The sequence below is a fragment of the Ischnura elegans genome, chromosome 2, assembly GCF_921293095.1.
Source record: "Ischnura elegans chromosome 2, ioIscEleg1.1, whole genome shotgun sequence".
Taxonomy (NCBI): Eukaryota; Metazoa; Arthropoda; class Insecta; order Odonata; family Coenagrionidae; genus Ischnura; species Ischnura elegans.
The window spans coordinates 76933496-76956029 of NC_060247.1; the positions used below are offsets into that span (position 1 = coordinate 76933496).

The 22534-nt window shown below is 36.5% G+C and overlaps 1 protein-coding gene across 2 annotated transcripts in view; it reads left to right on the forward strand.

Moving 5' to 3' along the window:
* The first annotated feature begins 3471 nt into the window (after positions 1–3471).
* LOC124154000 (guanine nucleotide exchange factor DBS-like) overlaps positions 3472–22534 on the forward strand; it is a 43513-nt gene continuing 24450 nt past the window's right edge. For both annotated transcript variants that reach the window (XR_006863810.1, XM_046527467.1), the window contains exons 1-12: positions 3472–3683; positions 4359–4442; positions 4539–4653; positions 7517–7607; positions 7707–7820; positions 8315–8431; positions 9426–9551; positions 10076–10287; positions 11027–11147; positions 12840–12953; positions 19099–19290; positions 20825–21061. Coding sequence is in view for 1 of the 2 variants with exons in the window: in XM_046527467.1 (XP_046383423.1) it covers positions 4367–4442; positions 4539–4653; positions 7517–7607; positions 7707–7820; positions 8315–8431; positions 9426–9551; positions 10076–10287; positions 11027–11147; positions 12840–12953; positions 19099–19290; positions 20825–21061 (1515 nt within the window). In the remaining variant the exon portion in view is untranslated. The remainder of the gene's footprint in view (positions 3684–4358; positions 4443–4538; positions 4654–7516; positions 7608–7706; positions 7821–8314; positions 8432–9425; positions 9552–10075; positions 10288–11026; positions 11148–12839; positions 12954–19098; positions 19291–20824; positions 21062–22534) is intronic.

Sequence of the window (22534 nt, forward strand, 5' to 3'; positions counted from 1 at the left end):
AATGTACCTTCTGCGTTTGAATATTTAAGTATTGTTTCTGATTTGCAGTAATGCTTATTCCTTTATTAAATTGGTGATGATGAAAAAACCACTTGTTTCAGATTTATTTATCTAGTTTTCAAGCTTCTCTTGGTGGTACCTAATATCTGTAGTACAAATTAACTCTCTTTGTAATGTTCCACAAAACTTAATTATTCCGACTCTGGGTTTCAACCTCTAGATAGTCATCTATCACCTTGAAAATGAGTACCTATAGTACTTGAAACCCAGGTTTGAAAAAAGAAAGTTTTGTGAAAGATTACAAAGTGAGTCATTTCGCGCTACAGTGCAGATTTGGTAAAATAACTTTTCATGAGCAACTTACCTGAAATTGCATGCCCGTTAATTATCTTGCACCTTCACTATCTTTTTCCTCCCACCAAAAATGTGTTTGGCCAGAGGAATCAGTAATGACTGTACACATTGATAATAAAATAATTGATCGAGGGCTTTTCTGTGTGTATAGATGTAACGTGTAACATGATTTTGAAGACTGATCGAAAGAGTAAGTTGTTGGGTTTGAGTATTTGGTACGTTCCTCACTAGGCCATTCTTGGTATCAGGAGTGAAAATAGGCATTTTCAGGTAATAGGGTGGTTTCCTTTTATTTTTTTATTGCCTAAATCGAAAGATTATTACTCCTGGAGTACGTATTTCACGCTTTCAGAGTTTTAAATGACAATATCTATTTTTCGCGATTAAATGAAAAGTGAAAATTTTCAAGCGCGCGGAAACGCGACGCGTAAGTAGGAATGATGGGAAATCTCTCCGTACGTCGTATTTCTGGTTCCCCCTCCGCCCGGTGAGGTGACCTTGAGGCGAGGCTTAGCGCTGATACGTCGCAGGCTGCCAGCGGGTAGCCTAGTACCCTGCTGGCTGGTAGCGCTTGGCTTAAATAAGGTTTATTAATACCTTATCAAACGAGGAAAACTTTCCGACCTTAGCCAGTTTAAATAAGTGATTATTAAGACATGTTTCCCTGAGCTCTGCGCCTCATGCATGCATTGGTAACCTCAGACGATGTATAACTCCTATCTTCTCCTATAGAAACTAGGTCCCTGTGACGTCACGTGGAGTGGCATCGCATGGGCGCCAATCTGGCCCTTTTCAAATGAGGATAAAAATGGACCATTGCCATTCGTCTAAACCGGCATTTATAAAACGAAATAATTTGTATATTATGAATACACTAATGGTGGGTAACGAATCGCAATTATTGCCTTTCGTTTTCTTTGATGAAGGAAACTACCCTATTGGAGCCATTTGTGTGAGTTCACCATTATTTATGTAAGCAATGTGTCGGTAATGGTTCCATGTCTATGAACTGCTCAGATTTTCCCGATTAAGGAAAAAATTCGGCTATCGATAAGAAGACACAGTTAGATCAATATAGTATTTACCTTCATTTTACTATCGATCCCAACCCTTTTTCTGGGAAAATATAAGATAATTCGGATGTTTACCGTATGATGCATGATACCGTCACCATATGGGCTGTAAAGAGTTATGCGAAGAAACATTTTCAACTTGAGGAGGTTCTTAATTAGTTGACGAAAAGGGAAAAAAACAAATAAGGGATAATAGTTGCTCGCAGTTGAATTTTTTCCATTATTCCGTTTCATTTCCGTACATTGATTCTCACTTAATGCATAGGAATGCCAGTTTAAGAAGATGGACCGTAAATGCTGTCTTATTTAATGACGGTCAAGAATTAGAGTAAAAGCAAATTTAAGCACACACTCATTAGAGGTTCTCCTGTTTTAGATTCTTTTTTTTAACATAGTGATATTGCTTGCTATACAACTCATAGCTCCATGTTTGTCGAGGCCATCAGTGGTTGTTTATTTCCAAATTTTCGCTGCAAGCTCATTCAGAATGTGAAAAGAAGTCCAGAACGTGAAAGAAGTCCAAAATTTCAAAATGTGAAAGCTGATCGAAATCATCAGAATCTGTTCAGGTCACTTCTTGTACCTTTCAATACTTGAGAGAGCTCTTCGTCACGTTAAAAATAATCTATGACATCAATCCTTTGAGAGATAATGAAGTTATAGGGCTACGGCCCCGCGCGATGCCGGCGGAGCCTCTACTGATCGTCACCATCAACTTGCTGTGTCTTTGTCATGAGATCATTCCTATTGCTACAATGAATTCAATATTGTTTCTTCATTGCTAATTACTCTCATTTTATATGTGACATCTAATTGAAGGGAAATACATGTAATAAAATTTCATAAAAAAATCATTGTGAAATTTCCATGAATAAATTAGGTTATTTCTTATATTTAAAAATACATATCCACATACATTTCTTATAACAAAAATACACTACGCTTAAACATAATGCGAGAGACAATCAATTACGAGATTTTCAATGAATTTGTCTGGTTGCCCGGTTGTATATATCTTACTAGGTTGAAATATTTTTAATTCCCAACAAGGCTCTTTGAAATGAGGCACTTTAAAAATTAAAAGAGCCAGGGAAATAAATTTATTCATTGAAAAATAAAACTTCACTTCAATTTTGGAGACTAAGCACATAATTTTGACAAATCCTCCCGCGGGAATGTTTTTGGTCTGCCTTTACTTTTTCCCACAATGAGGAATGATATATTTTTGTTGGTCATAAGCAGTTCCATTAGAAATTATATATTTGAATTTAAATGAATGACCTATGTATATGAAGCGGGGATTAAGTCACGCATGTAATTAAGTATCTACGTTTTTGCTTTAAAGTGATGGAATATTTAACTTTTTAACAAAATGAATCAGTGTTAGAAATGCAGTGTCAGAAATTAACAGGATTTTCCACTATATTAGCTAAGAAATATTTTGTTCCTTCCCTATATTATTCAATGTAAAAACATGTTTTTTTAAATAATCAATTCATTGCTCTTAATATGTTAACCACTGATTTTTAAACTTTCAAGAGCCTCCGGCAGTGTCACTTTAACTAATATAGTTGTAATTTTTCGCTGATATGTTTCAGATAAAAAATGTCTTGTGTTTTCGCGAGTACCATAGTTTTGCTCCAACTCCAAAAGGGCTTTAAAATTCGCGGTCACAAACCCGGCCCGGAAGAGTCGTACCAACGTTACAGTTTAAAACGGTGCTTAAAGTTTTGTATTACAATTTTAGGCAGTTAACTATTCGGGAAAGAAGAGGCGATTCATAATTATATCTATATGTAATCTTCTGCAATAGTTCTCAAACTTTACAATTGATTTTAAAATACGAAGCCATTTTTCTCTGGGAATTCTTATTTTACAATACACATTGAGAGATTAGCGATTTTTGAACTATTAATTCGCAATAAATATATTACTTGCGTTTTATACCCAATACGTTTAAACATGATGCAGATTTGAAATCCTTTCCTGTGAAGTGTGTTAATTTGACTAAAAATCTGTCATCGTGGCACCCCTTGTCGGAAATTAAAGGTCATCCCGAAATAGGGACTGAATGGCACTTCGTTCAAGTGGCTAATGAGCGATTTTGAAGGGAGAAAGATGAGCGGACTTATAAGGATGATGCAGGTTGTGTTTTGGGAAACCAGTTTTGGAATTACAAAGATACTCGATGTATTCCAGAGTCGTGAGGGTTGACTACAGCTGTCCAACTTGGAACAGTTGGCCAGGAGAGATCACGTAAGTTGCGTATTACTTGATGAAGCAATGTTCATTTCGGTGTAAGGCAGAAAATATTGTATTCGCATCATGATCGTCCTGATTATTGAATGCTATTTTTGCTTTGCACATTACGTCCAAGTCCATCGCGAATTGCTGTGTCACTTGTTGATAACTGTTTACGTTGCTGTATACCATTCAAGTCGCTTACGCCATCAGTTGGAATTCTTCACAGTTCTTTTAGATGTGTAATGCAATTTCATTCATCTCCTTCAAGATCTTATAATTGGTTAAAATGCCTTCATTTAATTAGTCAAGCTCTACATCGTGGAAGGGGAGACTGAAGTATCAGGACCGGATAGTTTCACTTCTTGTGTCAGCTGTTTCAACTGTCCCACTAGCCATATGGATGTATTTTAATTCATCCTCTTTCATTGAAATCCACCCCACAACGTCCCCGGCTGTGCCGTAATTCCTACTGTTAATTTAGTCCTTGCTGAGTTAATCTCTTTCAGCTGGTGAATCAATGTCCTATCAAAATATTGTTAATTAATTTATGGCTATTGTCAGTCACTGGTGGGCAATTTTTAATTTATACCTTTCCTGTTAAGACTGAAGATTTTATGGTTGTGTCCTTCAATTAAAGCAGAACTTAAGTTTCAATAAAAGCTTATCATATGATAATTTTCTTTTCAGATGACACAATGGACGATATTGACAGCATCCTCACTGTAGCCGATGTGGCAGATCTTCTGCGTGGACAATTCGCCATAATTTCTGGTATGTTCAACTTTCATTAACCCTCTTATGCTGTTGCAGCATGAAAAATGTATGACTTTATCGATAATTATTTGGGCATTATTTTGTCTTCTCTAGGTGGTAAATCAAAAGAGGGTAGGCCAATAATAACATTTCCGGACCTTGGAAATTTCTGTAGTCTTGCTGATGAGGGGTATCAAAAGCTGATCCTCTACCTCACCTCTGTTCCCTCGTAAGTATGCTATTCATAAAATTAGGTGTTAGTTTACCCTTGCCAATAACTAGCATTCGCATTTTTTATTTGTTCATTATTGAGTAAATGATTTGCAATATCTGTCTTGTGATGTATTTATGGGATTGGGCAGTGAAATTTTATTGAATTTTCGGCATATGGAAGGGGTTTCAAAGAAAAATACTACAGTTTATGCAGTTCAAGGTACCATATTCTCTGGCCAGAAGGACCAGATTTTGAAATTTATGTCTACCAGTCTTTACACGCACGAGTTTAGACAGTTTGAAGGATGCAGCATTTTATAGTGTAATTGTGAATGTGTTTACTTTTCTTTTAATTTTTGAAAGTGGCCTGATAAGGAATTTGTTGGGGTATTAGATTTTTGGTTTAAGTCAGTGAGATCCTCTTTATCGATTTGGCCATGATATGGGGTGACTTTTTTTACTTCAGTTTTTCACCGAGAGAAAGTATGCTTGTTTCAAATGAATTTTCCTTCATATGATGGTGTTGCATGAAAGAGTGTAGCATATATTTGCTTACAATTAAATTTAATATCTAAATAAAAGGCCTGTTTACACATTGACACGTACGAGTTAATGTACGTTTGCGTGAATGATTTTTGTGGACCGGAACGGAACATGTACGAATGCATGAACCAAATTAGAACAGGTTCTATTTTCTGTGCATGCATTCGCACAAGTTGGGTGGTTACACGGTGCATTTTGGCGTTCATTCTCGCGTTCATACATTTATACATTAACCTGTACGTGTTAATGCACCGTGTAAACAGGCCTAAAGAATTGGTGTCTATTGTTAGGTCTTCAGATATTTTTTTTTTTTAATTCAAGTCCAAAAATCTGCTTTCATTGTTCATGTTTATTTGCAATTTCTTGATTATTGTCATGTGTGTTTGTGATTTCTAGTAAAATTCGAAAGACTTTTCAGATGTAAAGCAATCACCCATGTAAAACTTTTTGGGCTTCTAGGGTCTTGATCCACGTTCACTTTTATTTAATTGTAAATAAATGTAGTTATTTCTGTGTGATTTAAAAATACGAGGGTTATACCAAAAGTAGGGTTCTTATATTTTTCTTACACTTTTGCCTATTTTGCAATGTAGTCTCCATTTTTTTCGAGAGACTTTTGAAGACGGTGCTCCAGCTTTTGTATTCCTAAGTTAAAGAAGTCTCCCTCCAACCCATTGAGGAGGCGTGTGACCTCTGCTTGGACTTCATCATCGCTCTTGAAGCGTTTGCCACCTAAGTATTTTGTTTTGGGGATGTAATGGAACACCCACGTTTCATCTCCCATGACAATAGAATCCAACAACTTCTCCTTGTTGCCTCCCCCCTCACATTGTTGAAGAAATTTGCGAACAAAGTCAAGGCATTCCTCCTTGTGTCCATCAGTAAGGATCCATGGAATCCAGAAAGCACACATCTTGCAATAACTCAATTTGTCTGCTAAAGTTCTTTCAGAGCCATAGGAAGCTTCGGGAATGCGTTCAACAAGTTCACTGACAATGACCATCTATTCTTTGAGCAGTTCACCATTCATCCTCAGGACAATTGCATCTGAAACCAGCAGTCTTCCACTCAGTTCTTCATCGTGAACTTCCGTGCGACCCTCAGCAAAAGCCCTGTACCATTTGCGGACGTGCTGAACGGATATGCACTCTTTACCATAAATTTCAGTCAGTTGCTGATGAATCTCCACGGGCGGCAACGGCCTTGCCTGGAGAAATCAGATTACTGTTCGATCCTCAAACTTGGTGGGAACAGGGATCTTTACTTCCATTGTTGATGGTTGCAAAGCCAGTAATGAGTGACATAGTGAATCGAGGACGGGGGGACTCGAGAGTAGGAGAACCACTGTGCACTGCACAATAGGGTGGTTTCCTATTATTTTTTTATTGCCTTAATCGAAAGATTATTACTCCTGGAGTACGTATTTCGCGCTTTTAGATTTTTAAATGACAACATCTATTTTTCGCGATTAAATGAAAAGTGAAAATTTTCAAGCGCGCGAAAACGCGACGCTTAAGTATGAATGTCGGGAAATATCTCCGTACGTCGTATTTCTGGTTCCCCCTCCCGCCCGGTGAGATGACCTTGAGGCGAGGCTTAGCTCTGATACGTCGCAGGATGCTAGCGGATAGCTGAGTACCTTGCTGAACGGTAGCGCTTGGCTTAAAAAAGGTTTATTAATACCTTATCAAACGAAGAAAACTTTCCGACATTAGCCAGTTTTAATAGGTGATTATTAAGACATGTTTCCCTGAGCTCTGTGCCTCATGCTTGCATTGGTAACCTCAGACGATGCATAACTCCTATCCTCTCGTGTAGAAACTAGGTCCCTGTGACGTCATGCGGAGTGGAATCGCATGGGCGCCAATCTGGCCTTTTTCAAATGAGGATAAAATTTGACCCTTGCCATTCGTCTAAACCGGTATTTCAAAAACCAAATAATTTGTGTATTATGAATACACTAATGGTGGGTAACGAATCGCAATCAATGCCTTTCGTTTTCTTTGATGAAGGAAACTACCCTATTGTGGGATTTAGCCTAGCACCTTCGCTCAACATTGTAGCTCATTGGGAACCTTGCTTTTGGTACAACCCTCATAAAAAATGAAAATGACAGTAGACCTGAGATTAAAGGACAATTATTGCTCACTGAAGAAGTGCTGTCTCTTTTATTCAGTAGTTTTATCAGTTCGTTTTTTCGGTAACACTATGTTGTAGCCAGCTGTAAGAAATCTTAGTCTTTTCACTTTGTGTATTTGAGTGGGGATTAGTGGTTAAAATCTATAATATTACTGGTAGTAGAAATCATTAACCTATGGATATGCTTATGATTACAGATTAGATGAGGCAGATGTTGGATTTGTCCTAGTTATTGATAGGAGGAATGATAAGTGGAATTCGGTGAAGACTGTTTTACTTAAACTTTCGGTAAGGGTAACTTTATTCTCCATATTTGTCCATATTCTCCATATTTATATGGTATATTTTTGAGAACATTGAATCCTGATACAATTATTTTTTATTCAGGGATACTTTCCTGGCATCATTCATGTTGCATATGTTCTAAGACCTTCAGGTTTTTTGCAGAAAGCTATATCTGAAGTAAGCAGTAAACTTTTCCGTGAGGAATTCAGGTTTAAGGTCAGTATGCTAGTTCTTTTTTCAATAAAAATCTTATTGCGTAGATATCTATAATTTTTCCTTTAAGTCATATAATTTGTATATCAGGAGAAAAGCATACGCGAAGACAAGTATTTCAATTCTAAAGTTGAAAAGCATAAATTATTTGCACGAATGAAAGTGTGGTTATTGTTTTTTAAAATACCTAATGGTCTCTGATTTGAAGTGGATAATACTTTATTAATTCATGGCAACCTTTGTTTGAAGAAAATTTAAATAACAACCTAATCTTGCAGTTATTTAATGGTAGAAGTAAGTGTATTTGATGGTAGTTGAAGCTAGTTCTGATATATGTAAAAACATAGTAATTTCAATTGCAGTGAATTTCTTGTAGGCCATATTCCTTGCTATTTAGAATTTATTGCCCTAGTAAATAAATTGATTTGATTATTATCACATCTCACAACCTGCTGGATTGTTATGCCTAGTTATGAGTTGTTAATTTTATATCTTAGGTGGTTGTTTGTGACTGTGTGGAAGAGCTTCACGAATACATTGAAAAAAATCAGCTGACAAAAGATCTGGATGGCTGCATTCCGTACAACCATGAAGAATGGATTGAGCAAAGAGTGGTGAGTGATCAGGTTTCTAGAGTTAACCCTTTCGCGCCGAATGCCACACCAGTGCATCCTGAATGTTCTTACCCTAACCAACGAATGCCACGCCTGTGTGGCACAGGTCGAAAAAAGTGACCGTCGCGGGCACAATAGACCCACGGACGCGGTCGCCCCTCACGATCCGCCTTAGCGCGAGCCCAGTCCCATCTTCGGCCGCTCAGGTCGACCCTTTCCTATCCTCTCCACGCGGTCAACTACTGTTATTTGCAGTGTGTTTTCCAAAAAAATATTGGTGCTTACTTTTGAAATTCAATGCTAGAAATGAATTCATCTTTTTTTGCTGACCACATGGAAATTTCAAACAAAATTCTAACGTTAATCTCAACGGAGTTATAGAACAACTAGTAAATACATTAAATCCGTCTAAATCAACATTAGAACTTCGTTTAAAATTTCTGCACGCTCAAAAAAAACAAAATTCATTTTGAATGTAAAAAAATCGGCGCGAGCAACAAATATTTTCATATATTTTGCATTAACATTTTAGCCAGTTGACCGCGAACTCATGCTAGGAAGGGGCTTTTAATCCTTCTAGGGTCTGGGGCTGAGGCCGAGGAAAGGGATCGGCGCCCTCTGAATTGGGTCCAAAAATGGTTAGGGAGGGAACCACTGCCTTCAGTTGATGCAAAAATGCTTCGTACAAGGGAGTAAAGAAAACTTTCAAGTGACTCGTATTGAGGAAGAATTTCCCTGAACCAAGGTCCGGCGCGAAAGGGTTTAGATGGTTATTGTTCACTTTTATGTGTACCTACAATTTTTCTAATGACCATCATAACAGTTTCATTTTCTCAGAGCTATGTTCTGAGGAAGTCTAATGATGTCTTTTCACATTGAATGATTAGTTTATTGTTCCTTGTACCTCTCAATAACTTAGATTCACAGCTACACATTCAGTTAAATGATGCAGAAGATATATTTGCTGATATAATGGATTTATTTCATGTTCCAGGCCTTGGAGAAATTTTCAAACAATACGCATGAAGTGTCAACCAATCTGGATGATTTCACTCGTCGCCTTCAAGAGACAGCATTTCCAAATGATGTTGATTCAACAGAGGAGCTCCTTGAAATGCAGGTTTGTCAGATTTGTGATCAAATCAGTCCATTAAAGTCTCACCATCATCATCACTGGTCAGTGATCCAAAGATTGGTTTGACACAGCTCTCCATTCAATTCTCCTATCAGCTAATCTGTGGACACCTACATTTTTCTCTTTCTCATATTCGTATTCCATATATATTTTGTCCGAGGTCTTCCTTTTCCATTTTTCCATGTATTAGCCCTTGAATATTGTTGTCAAAGCAAGATCAGAACATATGCTAATTGTTTGAATAGCCTAGGCCTATATTTTTGGGCAGACTTTTTACTCCAGAACCCAAAGTCAAAACTTCCGCCGAAATAATGATGAATGCAAGGATTAATGTCTTTTTTGATTTTGTATTCATTTTTATTTCCCACTGGGATGGAAGGTGTAGTCGATGATGTGATCTGTATTCGATGTAAACATTGATCAATTTTTATAGAATTATTTATAAGTGATGTGTTTGAAGATTTTGTAAAGATTGATGTGATGATTTTTCATCAAAAAAATTATTATAGGGTCGAGAATATCGTGTGCTGAAAGATGAGATCCTTGGAGCAGCACGCCATGGAGAAACGCTCCTGACTCAGCTGAGGGGATGCACCACAGTGCCCAATTCTTGCAATACTCTTCCCAATCATTCCGAAGATGCCTTGCCCACAGAGCAGCCTGGATTTGAGGCATACAGGACGTGCCCTGACCGTTTGCTCAATGTTACTGCTGTGGAAAGGTATTTAGCCATGATAATACTGAACAATATGTTTGGTCACCATTTGTTAAATTTCACCTATTTAATTTTTATTATTGGGAACAATCATGCCAGTAATGATTTAATACCTTTCTAAACATTTTCACTACTAATCTCATGGGAAACTATGTATTTAAATTGTTTTGCTAACACTCCTAACTTGATAATGCCAAAAAATTATTGCTATGCTCTTGTTAAAAAAAAACTGTGTACTCCCTATTGCTGTACATGATTCATTATCTATATTCATATGTATTTTGGACGTGTTTCCTTCAAGTTACAAACTATTTGGTATAAATTTGCTTTGTTTCACTTATTGCTCTGTTTTGGTCATTCCTTATCAAATGATGGTCATTATATCTTATTTATTGTTGCAGTGTGTTTTGCAAATTTGTCATTATGATATTTTCTGCTAAAAAGATTCAATTATTTTCAGTTATTTATTCAGGCATAAATCTTCAAGTAGTATTTTAACTTTCATACTATCGTAAAAATTTAAAACTTCTTGTAATTTGTACCGTCACTATTGAAATGCAGTGTGAATGATATGACTTTTAGCCTTCTGTATTGTTTAATTTGTAGCACATGCTGCTGGTAATATTTTGAATTACTGATTAACATTTTATGTTAGAATTTGCATCTTAGATTTAATCTGATTTCATGTTATTAATGTGTAGAAAGCTATTAATTTTCCCTCCCTTCTCATTGATGTCTAAATTAGATTGCTGGTCCAGCTGGAGGAGACTGAAAGAACTTTTGATGACTTTTGGAGTATTCATTCAACCAGGCTGAGGCAATGCCTTGAACTTCGGAAATTCGAGTATGATTTTCGTGAGCTCCAGGTAGGCTTTGTTACAAATTCATATTATACATTATTTTTTAATCTAAAGTTTTACGTATCAGTGATAGCTATGATACTTGAAAATAATGATGATTCAAGGTGGTAATCTACAGTATTTAAATCTCTCTAATGAAGTGGTGCTATTGAAGCATTACTATCTTGAAATTATCGCTTTTATTAGCTGATTATGATTATCCCTACGTTGCTTTCTAATATGGGTTTGTTTTAAAGGCATCCAACAGGCAAAAGGCCTTGCCTATTATATGGGTGGTTTTTTTTAAATTAATGAAACCATTGTTTTTGAGCAGTTTTTTTTTTCTTAATACTTTCTTTGGGTTAATTTTTGTTAATAGTATCAAGGTTAATTAATATTACACTTGATTTTTAGTCATTTTCACCTCACTATCTGACTTTAGCATGTATAGCGAGATAAGTTGAGTCATATCTGTCTCTTCAATCTATGTTTGTGGATTATTTTGTGGATTTTCAATGCCTTAATCAACTGAATTCAATGGACATGTTATTGTATAAAATTTATAAATGGAAAACTTCATTCATGAGGGCTTTCTCGATGCCCTGCTGAATCTTCCCGTTGGCTAGAGGCCTTGCCTTGAGCTTGGTCGGGGCCAACCCTTTTAACGTGCAAAACCTTCACTTCTATTTTCTGGGATTGGGTCATGATTTTTGTTGTGCTGGTAATAGTTTTAGGGTTGGACTATTTAGTATCAATATTTGATTAGAATAGTGCTAAAACCTTGAAACTTATCCATCCATCCAAAACTTATCAATCATTTGACAAATTATCCATCTCATGTAACACTCGTTACCATGAGTGTTCAGATTTATTTCACATTCATTCAATCAATTCTTCTGAGATATTGTGAAAGTTCAACATATTAAAATAAATGTAATTGCATTTTTCCACAATTTTATCTTAATGCAATGTATTTTAAATTCATTGATTAGTTTTAAAAATGTTTAATTTTTATGAATACATCCATCAATGGAAATTTGTGATGAATATTTAATTGAAAAATAATTATTGTAAGAATATACCTTATTGATATTTGGCTTTCTTTCATCATTAATGGCAGGTACATGTTATTATTTTTCTTTGAATGGGGAAAATATGGTCACTACTAATGCTGAGATTCCCTCTTCCCAAATTTTTGGAACCTATTAGCTAAATTATTTCCTTGAAGTTGGCTGTACAACCTCTTTGCCACCTAAATTGGGCTTACAATATTGTCTAGGCTACCTTGCTGCTCCATTATTATTATCACTAAACTAAATTTCATGAAATTTCAAGAAAAATCAAGTTTATCATTTGTCACCTGTACATAAATCTGTATCAAATGGCTTGGCTACTGTGCTGCCTGTTTTATACTTGCGCTTTGGTGAAAATCCATTGATTTTTGATGCATCTCCTTTGAATTGGTTTTCCTTATACATAGCTTCGGAAACTATAAGTTTGCCTTTTAAAAGCCAGCCTCTTCTATGCTTGGGATAAGTACGCATCGTATTCCAAATGGTAACTTAAGAAAATGTTTCCAACTACATTCTTCTTTGTCAAATTTTTAGTGGTTGATAAATGTTTGGAAGATTTTTTCATTTGCTTGCCTTTTTTATTTTGAATGTGTTAACGTTTGCTTACCATTTAAGTAAGGATTTTCTGTTGCAATAATTGTTTTAGGCAAGCCTTGATGCTGCTGCTCGCCAGTTAGCGGAGACCACTGAGGTTGGGGAATCAGTTGTAAAAGTTGAAGGTCTATTACGTGAAGCTTCACTTTTGGAAGGACGCATTACGGTGAGCTCACATTTTTTACCTGGCCAAAATTTCAGGATAGGTGACCTCACCTCCTCTCTTGAGTGTAGTCTGTCACATCAATTATTTCTCTTAACATGCTCTGTCTAGAGGGACAGCATTCATTAACTTTTTACTGAAATAGAGGAATTAAATTAGTCATTAACAGTAATGGCATGCTGCCTGTTTTGAAAAATTAGTTGACAAAATCACATTTTTTAAATTAATTTGTAATCATAAAATCAGTTATCTTTTCACGTTTTGTTTGCAATTTTCCTTTGATCTGCCAATTTATAATATTTCTGTCTGTCTTCTCTTGTAATCTTGTTTATCTTTCTCTTCATCCTGTTATGGTAATGGCAATAAGTGGTGATAGTTAATGATACGTAGTTTCAGAAAAAATGAATCGTCTTTTTTTATAATAGTTTTAGAATTATTTTCTCTCACACCATTAAAATTTCGGCAGTCCCTGACTCGCAAACTTGATACAGTTATAAGATTAGGTGGTTGGTTGGGAATGAAATAGGTATACACAAACTTTGGTGAGTGTATTAGACCCCTTCAGTTAACAGTTTCTGGACTCAAATATACGTGGTAATATACGGGGTCCGGGGTTCAAGCTTAATTTTTAGTATGCATTTAAGAAAATATACTGATTTTTATATTAGCATCTGCAAAATAAGCAATGAAGAAATACCGTATTTCCCGGCCTATAAGACGCACCGGCGCATAAGACGCACCTGGATTTTTCAGGTTAAAATTTACGAAAAAAACTAAAATACTTGGATAATACAAAAAAGAATTTTAATGATAACATTTTACATAAAAACGGAACTTCTTATATTAAAAATTTTTAAAATTATTAATGAGCAAATATATCAGAGTTTATTCATCATAGAACTCCAGAAATTCCTCATCACTGCTGCTAAAATCATTCGCGTGGATATTTTCTCGGGAGTCGTCACTTTCCTCATACAAAATGTCATCTTCACTTCCATCTAGCGTATTGCTGATTCCACACTTTTTGAAAGACTTTATGATAGTCTCAGTTTTTACTTTCTGCCAGGACTTTTTCACCCACTCACAAACGGTAGAAATTGACGGCCGTTTCATTCTTCCGGTCGGTGTGAAATCGTGAGTTGGTGCCTCAATCCACTTTATCCATTCTTCACGCATAAATCCCTTGAATGGTTTATTGATTGAAACATCCAAAGGCTGCAGTTGAGAAGTCAATCCACCAGGAATCACAGCAAGATGCGTCTTCAGTTCTGTAGCAAGGATTTTTGCGGAGTCCGTTATATGGGCCTTAAACTGATCGCACACTTACAAAGACGATTTCTTCAGAAGTCCACCTGGACGCCGGGACCACACCATCTGCAACCACAGTTTCATACCCTCTCCATCCATCCATCCCTTAGGATGAACATGAATATAAATTCCATGTGGAATTGTACACTTAGGCAGCGTTTTTCGTTTAAAGATCAACAAAGGAGGGAGTTTTGAACCATCAGCACAACACGCAAGGACAACAGTATAGCGTGTTTTTTCGTTGCCGGAAGTCTTTATCGTAACTGTCTTTGCACCTTTAACGTCCACAGTTCTATTTGATGGCACATCAAATGTCAAGGGAACCTCATCCATATTTCCTATCTGTCCTATTTCAAAACACTTCATTTTTCTCAGGTTAAGTACGTATTTATGGAATTCGATAATTTTTCTTTCGTATTCGGGTGGCAGTTTTTGTGCTATTGTGGTTTTAGTACGCATGCACAGACTATTTCTCTTCATAAATTTTTCACACCACGACGTTGTCCCAGGAAAATCGGCAATAGACATATCTATCGCCAACTTTCTCGCTTCTATTAAAATCATTTTTGTTGAAACAGTGATCCCGTTCTTCCTGTGATTTATTATCCAGGTCTTAACGTGCTCCTCAAGCTTTGGCCATTTCGGAGAACATGAACGTAAAGTTTTCTTACTCTTATTTGCATTCATTAAATCTACCTTCTGCTTCCGCCATTCTCGTATCATCTTCTCAGTTGGAGGTGGGCCGAAACGCCTTGCAGCTGCCCGGTTGCCGTGTTCCGAAGCATATTTCACGACTTCAAGTTTAAACGAAATACTGTACGACAATCTTCTCTCTTTAGATCCCATTAGGTTATTCCAATTTTGACTTTTTATACAGAAATTACCAAGTTTCTGTGCTTAGAAGCACATGTGCAGACTAAATAGAAAGATACGCATTACGCCTGAACTGACTGAACACCGAGCTCATACATTGTTACCTAAGGTTGAGTGCCGGTGGTGCCGGTAGACTCGTGAGTTTATCGTGAGAGATACAATGTATTAGCATATAGATGACATCTCCTTTGGCTCAATGTATGTAAGTTTTGCAGCAGCACCCATTGCAAGATTAAACTGAACATGCTACATTGTATGCATTTCTGATTTATCCGGGAATTTTTTTAAGGGAGTTAGACATCGACGTGTTAAAACTTTATTTCTAACAACCTGCTCAAAAGAGTGCTATTATCAAAATTTTTAATGAATTGAACTATTTTCAATGCCTGACACACTAAAAAATACTTAATGGTAATTATTTATCCTGTCAAAACGGTTGCTTATTATAGGACGAAGTTATACCCGTGATATCCGTATACCATCGGCGCATAAGACGCAGGCAAATTTTACAGCACATTTAGGAGAAAAAAAGTGCGTCTTATCGGCCGGGAAATACGGTACTTCCTAAATTTTACCTGTTGGATTGGAGTAGTAATTATGTAACCATTTATCTTTAGCAGCTGTGAAAATTGTTTGGAGCGATAGGTACCACAGAATATCAAAGAAAATAATGTTGTGAATTTAAGAGTTGGTATTTCCTGTTACTACACCAGATGATGTCGCACTGTGATGAAACCAGTTGTGTGAACTTTAATATTTGTAATTGAAAAAGTTATTTTATATTACATGAAGCAGTTTCAACGAGTATGTAATACCTGAAACTATTTTGTATTATTGCACTAAATCTTTTAAATTTCATAATCATATCATGCAGGTTAGAAAAGGGAAAAAAGAAATTTTGTTTTTATTTGAGATTATGTAATCTCTTGACTAAAAATTGAAAAAGAAAAAAATGCTTGGCTTTAGTGATAACAATAACTACATAAGTACTACTTTACAAGCTGCTGAAGTAGACATGCAGTAGGTACTACAATAAAAAGTTATTTTATTTAATATGTAAAAATTGGTGGGTAGGTGTTAGTGGTTTGAAACATCAAGGTGTATGTTGAGAAGGTAATTTTTTTATTGTGCCCATAAAACAGTCGTTTAGCTTTTATGATTAGCAGAAAAATATCCAATTCTGAAATCAGTGAAAGAAGATTTGTACCTTGGTTAGAGTCATTGAAACAAGCAAATTACATGCTTGATCATGATTTAATGCCATCCCTAACAGCATTTTTACAATTCTTACTGCGTAAAACTGCAAGGTATCATCATGGCCAGTATTACAATTCTTGCTTCAATGCAATTTGTTGCCTTAATTGTAGTATGTTTTATTTGCTGTAGAACTTCATATTCATCATCATTATAATTTACTACCAATCATTGGTCTAATTGTACAAATTTTACAATTATGATGACCTTTTTTAAGCCAAATTAAAGTTATGTTAAAATTTATGGGGCTCATTTCAGAATGAATTAGAGTATTTATCATATTTTCATTTAAATTAAACAGAATGAAAGAACTAAATTGCTATTTCAACTTTTGCTGTCATGGTTGCCAAATGTATGCTTAACTTCTGAATGCTTGAGTTTCATTTTGCTGGTAGAATCTCATAAGGAGGAATATATATTATGTAATTAATGCTTCTTGTGAAATATTACTTGATTTTGATTTAGCATGACAGCTTTCAGCGAGTTATGCTTGTAAACAGTTGATGCAGGTTATATGGAGATCATCTATTACATTTTTTTAAAAACTAAATACATGTATTGAACAATAGGATATGTTTTAAAGTTCCCAACGGCTTTAGACATTATGTATTTGTACAGTTACTGTATGTTATGAAAACAGAAATTTATAGTAATTTTTTCTTAGGCCTTTTCATGTACAGTGAGTCCTCGTTTAATGTCACTTACTGTTCCTGAAAAATGTGACGATAAACGAAATGACGTTAATCGAAACATAATATCCCATAAGAAACAATGTAAAAAGTGAATATCGGCTCCTAGACCTCACAATTCCTACGCAAAAAAATTTTAGCGTATCATATCTGGGGCATTTTTTACGATGGGAATGCCAAGCTATGGCATAAATACGAGTTCCTGTCTTCATCGACGACAATAACAGCACTGGCGTAAATCCTTCTTCATTTTTGTATCTTCCCGCATTTGCTTTTCAGCTTCGCTATGGTGGTCGCCCGGGCAAGCGTCGCCTGGGCATCATCATCGCTGAAACATCGACGCAGTTACAGGAACCAAAATTATTGTGAACACGGCGAAAAAAGTGACGACAAAAACTCCGAGTTCTACACGGAAAAATTCCTTGAAATCACTTTTTAGGTTCCCGAAAACCATTATGTCAAGGAAAAACCTTGCGCACCTATCTAAGAATTCATTTAGCAGAAAATTTGCTAAAACCGTAATCACAATTAACAATAAACACACCGTTTTACACTTCGTTTAGACTGACTGTATTACCGCCCACAAAATGAACAACCTGCAACGCCCGCCGCTTCGCATTTTTTTCTCGCGCAAAATTTAAAAGCCTTGACTTTATCGCGAAGCGAAGGTGCGATAAACGAATGACGGTCTCAAAATTTTCGTGACATTATTGCGAAAAGACGTTAAACGGGGTGACGCTGAACGAGGACTCACTGTATAAGTAATGCAGCAACTGAATGAAGAAGAAGCATAATCCACTGTGAAAGCCGAAGCTGCAGTGTTAAGCCCTGATGTCGAGCACAAAAAAATATTTTATGCGCCTATTTTAAGTGCCTGTTTTGAAATTTTTAGAGCCAATTTAGGCTTTCTATTTCTCCATTTTTAGTGCCTAAATGTCCTCAGCTTAGACATTACATGAGAAAGTTGCCCTTTTGCAGTAAAAGAGTAGCTTGATAGTAGAAGCTTGAAATAGTGATTGGTTAATTTTCTTGTAAATGGATCCAATTTAATTTCAGTTTTGTGTATTTGATGGGTATCTTTTAAAGCCTAGATTCCCTGCCTCATCTATGTAGATTAAATATCACTTGCCCCTTAAGATATAGAGTATTTTGACCAATTCATGTGTTTTGTTTTGTTGATCTTCATATTGCCTATTGCTTTGAGCCTGTTGCACATGGAAATTTGACTCATTTTGTCCAATTGTTTACTACAGCAGAATCCCAATTATCCAGCCATGGCTTATCCGTATTGCGGATTGTCCATGCATTATTTTTGCTCTCTTTCAGTGTTTTCCGCAATTTTTATAAAAATTAAAATCGTATTCAGAATCGTCAGAATTACTGCATTTCAGTACTAGGCAATACCGGGCTTATTATCTCTATTTGAATCCCCTTTCGTAAAACGGATTTTTTTGCATTAATGGAATCCTCTACTCACAGTGCGAGACCGCGCTCTGTGATCACGGATTTGCGTCCCTTGGCAGTTGCAACATGGGCAGCTTGTGTGAGATGCGACTGTGGTGTGGTGCCTGACCGTGTAGTTTCTGAAGTCGCAAATTTTTGAAACATTCGTGAAAACTTCTTTTCTGTATCTGTGATCACACAGCCAAGGATATGTGCTTTTCGAAACCAGGTCTTACTATGGAGCAATAGGATTACGAGTACAATCACGTTATCACTGCTAAAAAGATTTCAAGGCAAAGAAAGCTCTCAATGATTCCGGGAAGGACTCTAAAATAACAAAATAAGTGCATAAATAACAATGCAGTGTTTGATTTACGCAATTTATGAGCATTACAAGAAAATTAAGTGAGTGTTTGGATTATCTGTGTTTTCTGATTATGCGTGTCACCTCTCCCCATCATTAGCCCGGATAATCGGGAGTGTGCTGTACTTGTAGTTGCCCATATATCGATTGTCAATGACAATTGAAATTCCATTTTGTAATTTTTTCAATCCTGAGTTTTGATCTTTTTCCTCGACAGAGGGAACTGGATAGAGCTGGAGAGGTTTGTGCTCAAGGAGAGGCGCTGGTTGCTGGTAACCATTATGCCCATGATTCCATTTTACCTAAGTGCTTGGAGCTTGAGAGAATGGCTTCAGATGTGTCAGAGCGATTGGAGAAAAGGCTAAGGCTACTCAGAAAGTGTTTGGATCTTCAGGAGAGAGTTGAGAAGGTTAGTTCTTGGAGATTTTTGATTTTTATAATTAATCTCTGTAAAAAATTTTATCTAGAACTGTAACTTTGTCTATTTACATCCAGAGAAATGTCTTTCATGAGTGTAAAAGTTTGCAGGCTTATTCAGTCTACCAAATTAACCATCATGATTAACATCGATTAATCATTTTTTGTCATGTTCATTGAATGTACATGCTTGAGGAGATGAGGAAAAACCTCTTGAAGACTCTGAGGAGAAAATAGAAGCTATACAATTACATACATATATGTTTTGTTTTGTTGAAAGATTTGGGTTCTTGTTGAAGCAAACTAAAATCTGGTACGTTTTGTGGGAATTAAACCAGGTTGTCTTGGGCAACACACACTTTAATTCACAGAAGTGTGACTACATGGAATTCATCTTTTGTCGGTACACCTATCTTGGCTGCTCAATTTGCTGTCCCTCCTTAAATGACAGGCAGTGGCCTTTTATTCCTAGTGGTTGTCAGCTTTTTGATCTTCCTCCCTCCACCCCAAAGTAAGAATGGAAAGGGAAGAGCATTCCAGTGGGATGAGGCGAAGCCTGAACAAAGAAAGAATAGGCGGGGGCCCATTTGATGGGTCTCTTGCATAGCCAACAAAGTCCTTATTAACTCTTCTCTGCTAATATTTGGAATGTATGAGGACAGATTTTAACTTCAAACCACCCTCTAGAGAGTAAGTGTGATGTGTGGGTTTTTCGTTGTTAAATTTTGGTGCAGTTGTTGGGCCTCTTCCAAAGGAAAAATCCCCTAGAGCCCTTTGTGAATAATGGTATGTGATATGTGAAGGGGTCATTTACATGGAATGAAGTCGTGTGCTGATGTGATCATTTCTATCTCTTTTAAAACATGTTCAAAATGAAATTAGACTAGAGTAATAATCTTGATTTCACGACTTGGGGCGCATTCATTAAGACTTTCACCATTGATTCCTGTTTGCAATTTTGAGTTTTGAATGTCTTGTGTTATCTCCAAGATCCTTGATGCATTTCATTTAACTGATAGTTTTAGGAATTTTTTTCATTGCTTTGAACAGTGTATCATCATTTTGGTAGATCTGGAAAATTATAATTTTAAAATAATGAACTCTTACAATCATTATTTTTCTCATGCTCTGTCAGCTAATTTAGGGTGGCTGTAAATGTTTTGGTCTTGGCCTCTTTGCACTGGAAGGGGGGGGGTCCTTCGTGAAGTCCAAGAACCCTATACCTTTACTCCAGGCAAATGTGTTTGTAAAATTATAGCTAAGATTATTATTTTATTTTTCCTTCTTCGACAAACCTATTATTGCCGTATTATGTTAGTCATTCTATTGTAAACTGTTGTCATAACAACATGATTCCCATAATTTTTGCATGAAACTCGAGACATTGTAGAGAATTTTTGGAAACCGACACGATGCCCTCAAAAGTGGTCTGAACTGGGACTATCCAGACCAAACTGGGATGTGTGGCCTCTTTTAGCTAATTACGTGATAAAAAGTTCATTTATTGACTTTTTATGGTATTTCAGGCCAATGATTGGTGCTCAAAAGGAGTTCATTTACTTGCTTCAATGAGGATAGAGAAATGCTCATCCCCAGAGTTTGCTGAGCAAACTCTTAGTGATTTGGAGTGTTTCCTTGCATCTTATGAAGGAAAAGTTGTGCCTAAACGGTCTTCCTGCAGTGGTGCTGATTTGGAACAAAATTCGCCTTGGGGACTCTTTGCTGATGTAGTCACTCCGGAAACCAAGGCACTTGTTCAGCAGGTAAGGCCCGGGATCCAAGTTTTGGCTCCTATCATTTTCCAACTTATTATATGTGAAAATTTCTTAGAATGGATGTATTTGTATTCAGTGGCTGTTTCTATTATTTTTTTGCCATTTTGATGAAAGGAAACAATTTGAAATGATCATTTTACCTCATCTACCATGATATCAAATCTACAGTTGTTTTAGCCAAAGAGATCTCATGTTGAATTGGTGAGAAATTTTGTCTCATATTGATAATGTATTGAATTTTATTTTTATTGTCCTTTCCTCGACTTGTATGCTCAGTACCCCATCAGTCAACTAGAGTCAAAACCTAACTTTTGTGTCTTCAATTATTTGCCAAATATTACCGGCATAAGAATATATTTATAAGCAAAATCTCAGCCTCCCTTAAATTCATTATTGATGGTCTTAGTGTAACTGTGTGTTTCATTTGTCACTGTGTACCCTAATTATAATAATGCATGAGGATGTGGCATGGATTTCACTTTTTACTGCAAAAAGCCCTCTACTTACAAACTTTCAGAGGTACGAACATTCAAAAAATTGAAGGGTGCCCAAAATATCAAATTTGGTGCCTTTGAGGTTGGGCGACGCAACTCTGTGGAGAAACTTACTTTCAGAGCACAGTCTAAACAAAGTATCAATGAAACATTTCATAAGTCAGGAATAGGGTGGTTTCCTATTATTATTTTTATGGCCATAATCGAAAGATTATTACTCCTGGAGCACATATTTCATGCTTTTAGATTTTTAAATGACGATATCTATTTTTGCGATTAAATGAAAAGGGAAAATTTTCAAGTGCACGAAAATGCGAAGGCTAAGTATGAATGCTGGGAAAACCCTGTGTGACGTCGTTCTGGTTCTCTCTGCCACCAAGTGAGGTGACCTTGGGGCGAGGCTTTGAGCGCTGATACGATGCAGGATGGTAGCAGGTAGCAGAGTACCCTGATAGCAGGTAGCGCTTGGCTTAAATAAGGATTATTAATACCCTATCAAACGAAGGAAACTTTTCGACCTTAGCCAATTTTAATAGGTGATTATTAAGAGATGTTTCCCTGAGCTCTGTCCCTCATGCATGCATTCGTTATCTCAGACGATGTAAAACTCCTATCTACTCGTATAGAAACTAGGTCCCTGTGATGTCACATGGAGTGGCATCGCATGGGCGCCAATCTGGCCTTTTTCAAATGCTGTTAGAAGACCATTAACATTCGTCTAAACTGGGATTTCTAAAACCAAATAATTTGTATATTTTGAATACACGAATGGTGGGTAATGAATCGCAATCAATGCCTTTCATTTTCTTTGATGAAGGAAACTACCCTATTGTTCAGCATTTTGCCAAATTTACTTCCCCGTGGACAATGAAGATTTTTCAGCTCCAGCCATGTAGCCCACTCTGCATGAGCAGTTCACCACCGTAGTGAGGTAATGCAAACGTGTAATGCAGTGTTGCATTCTGAA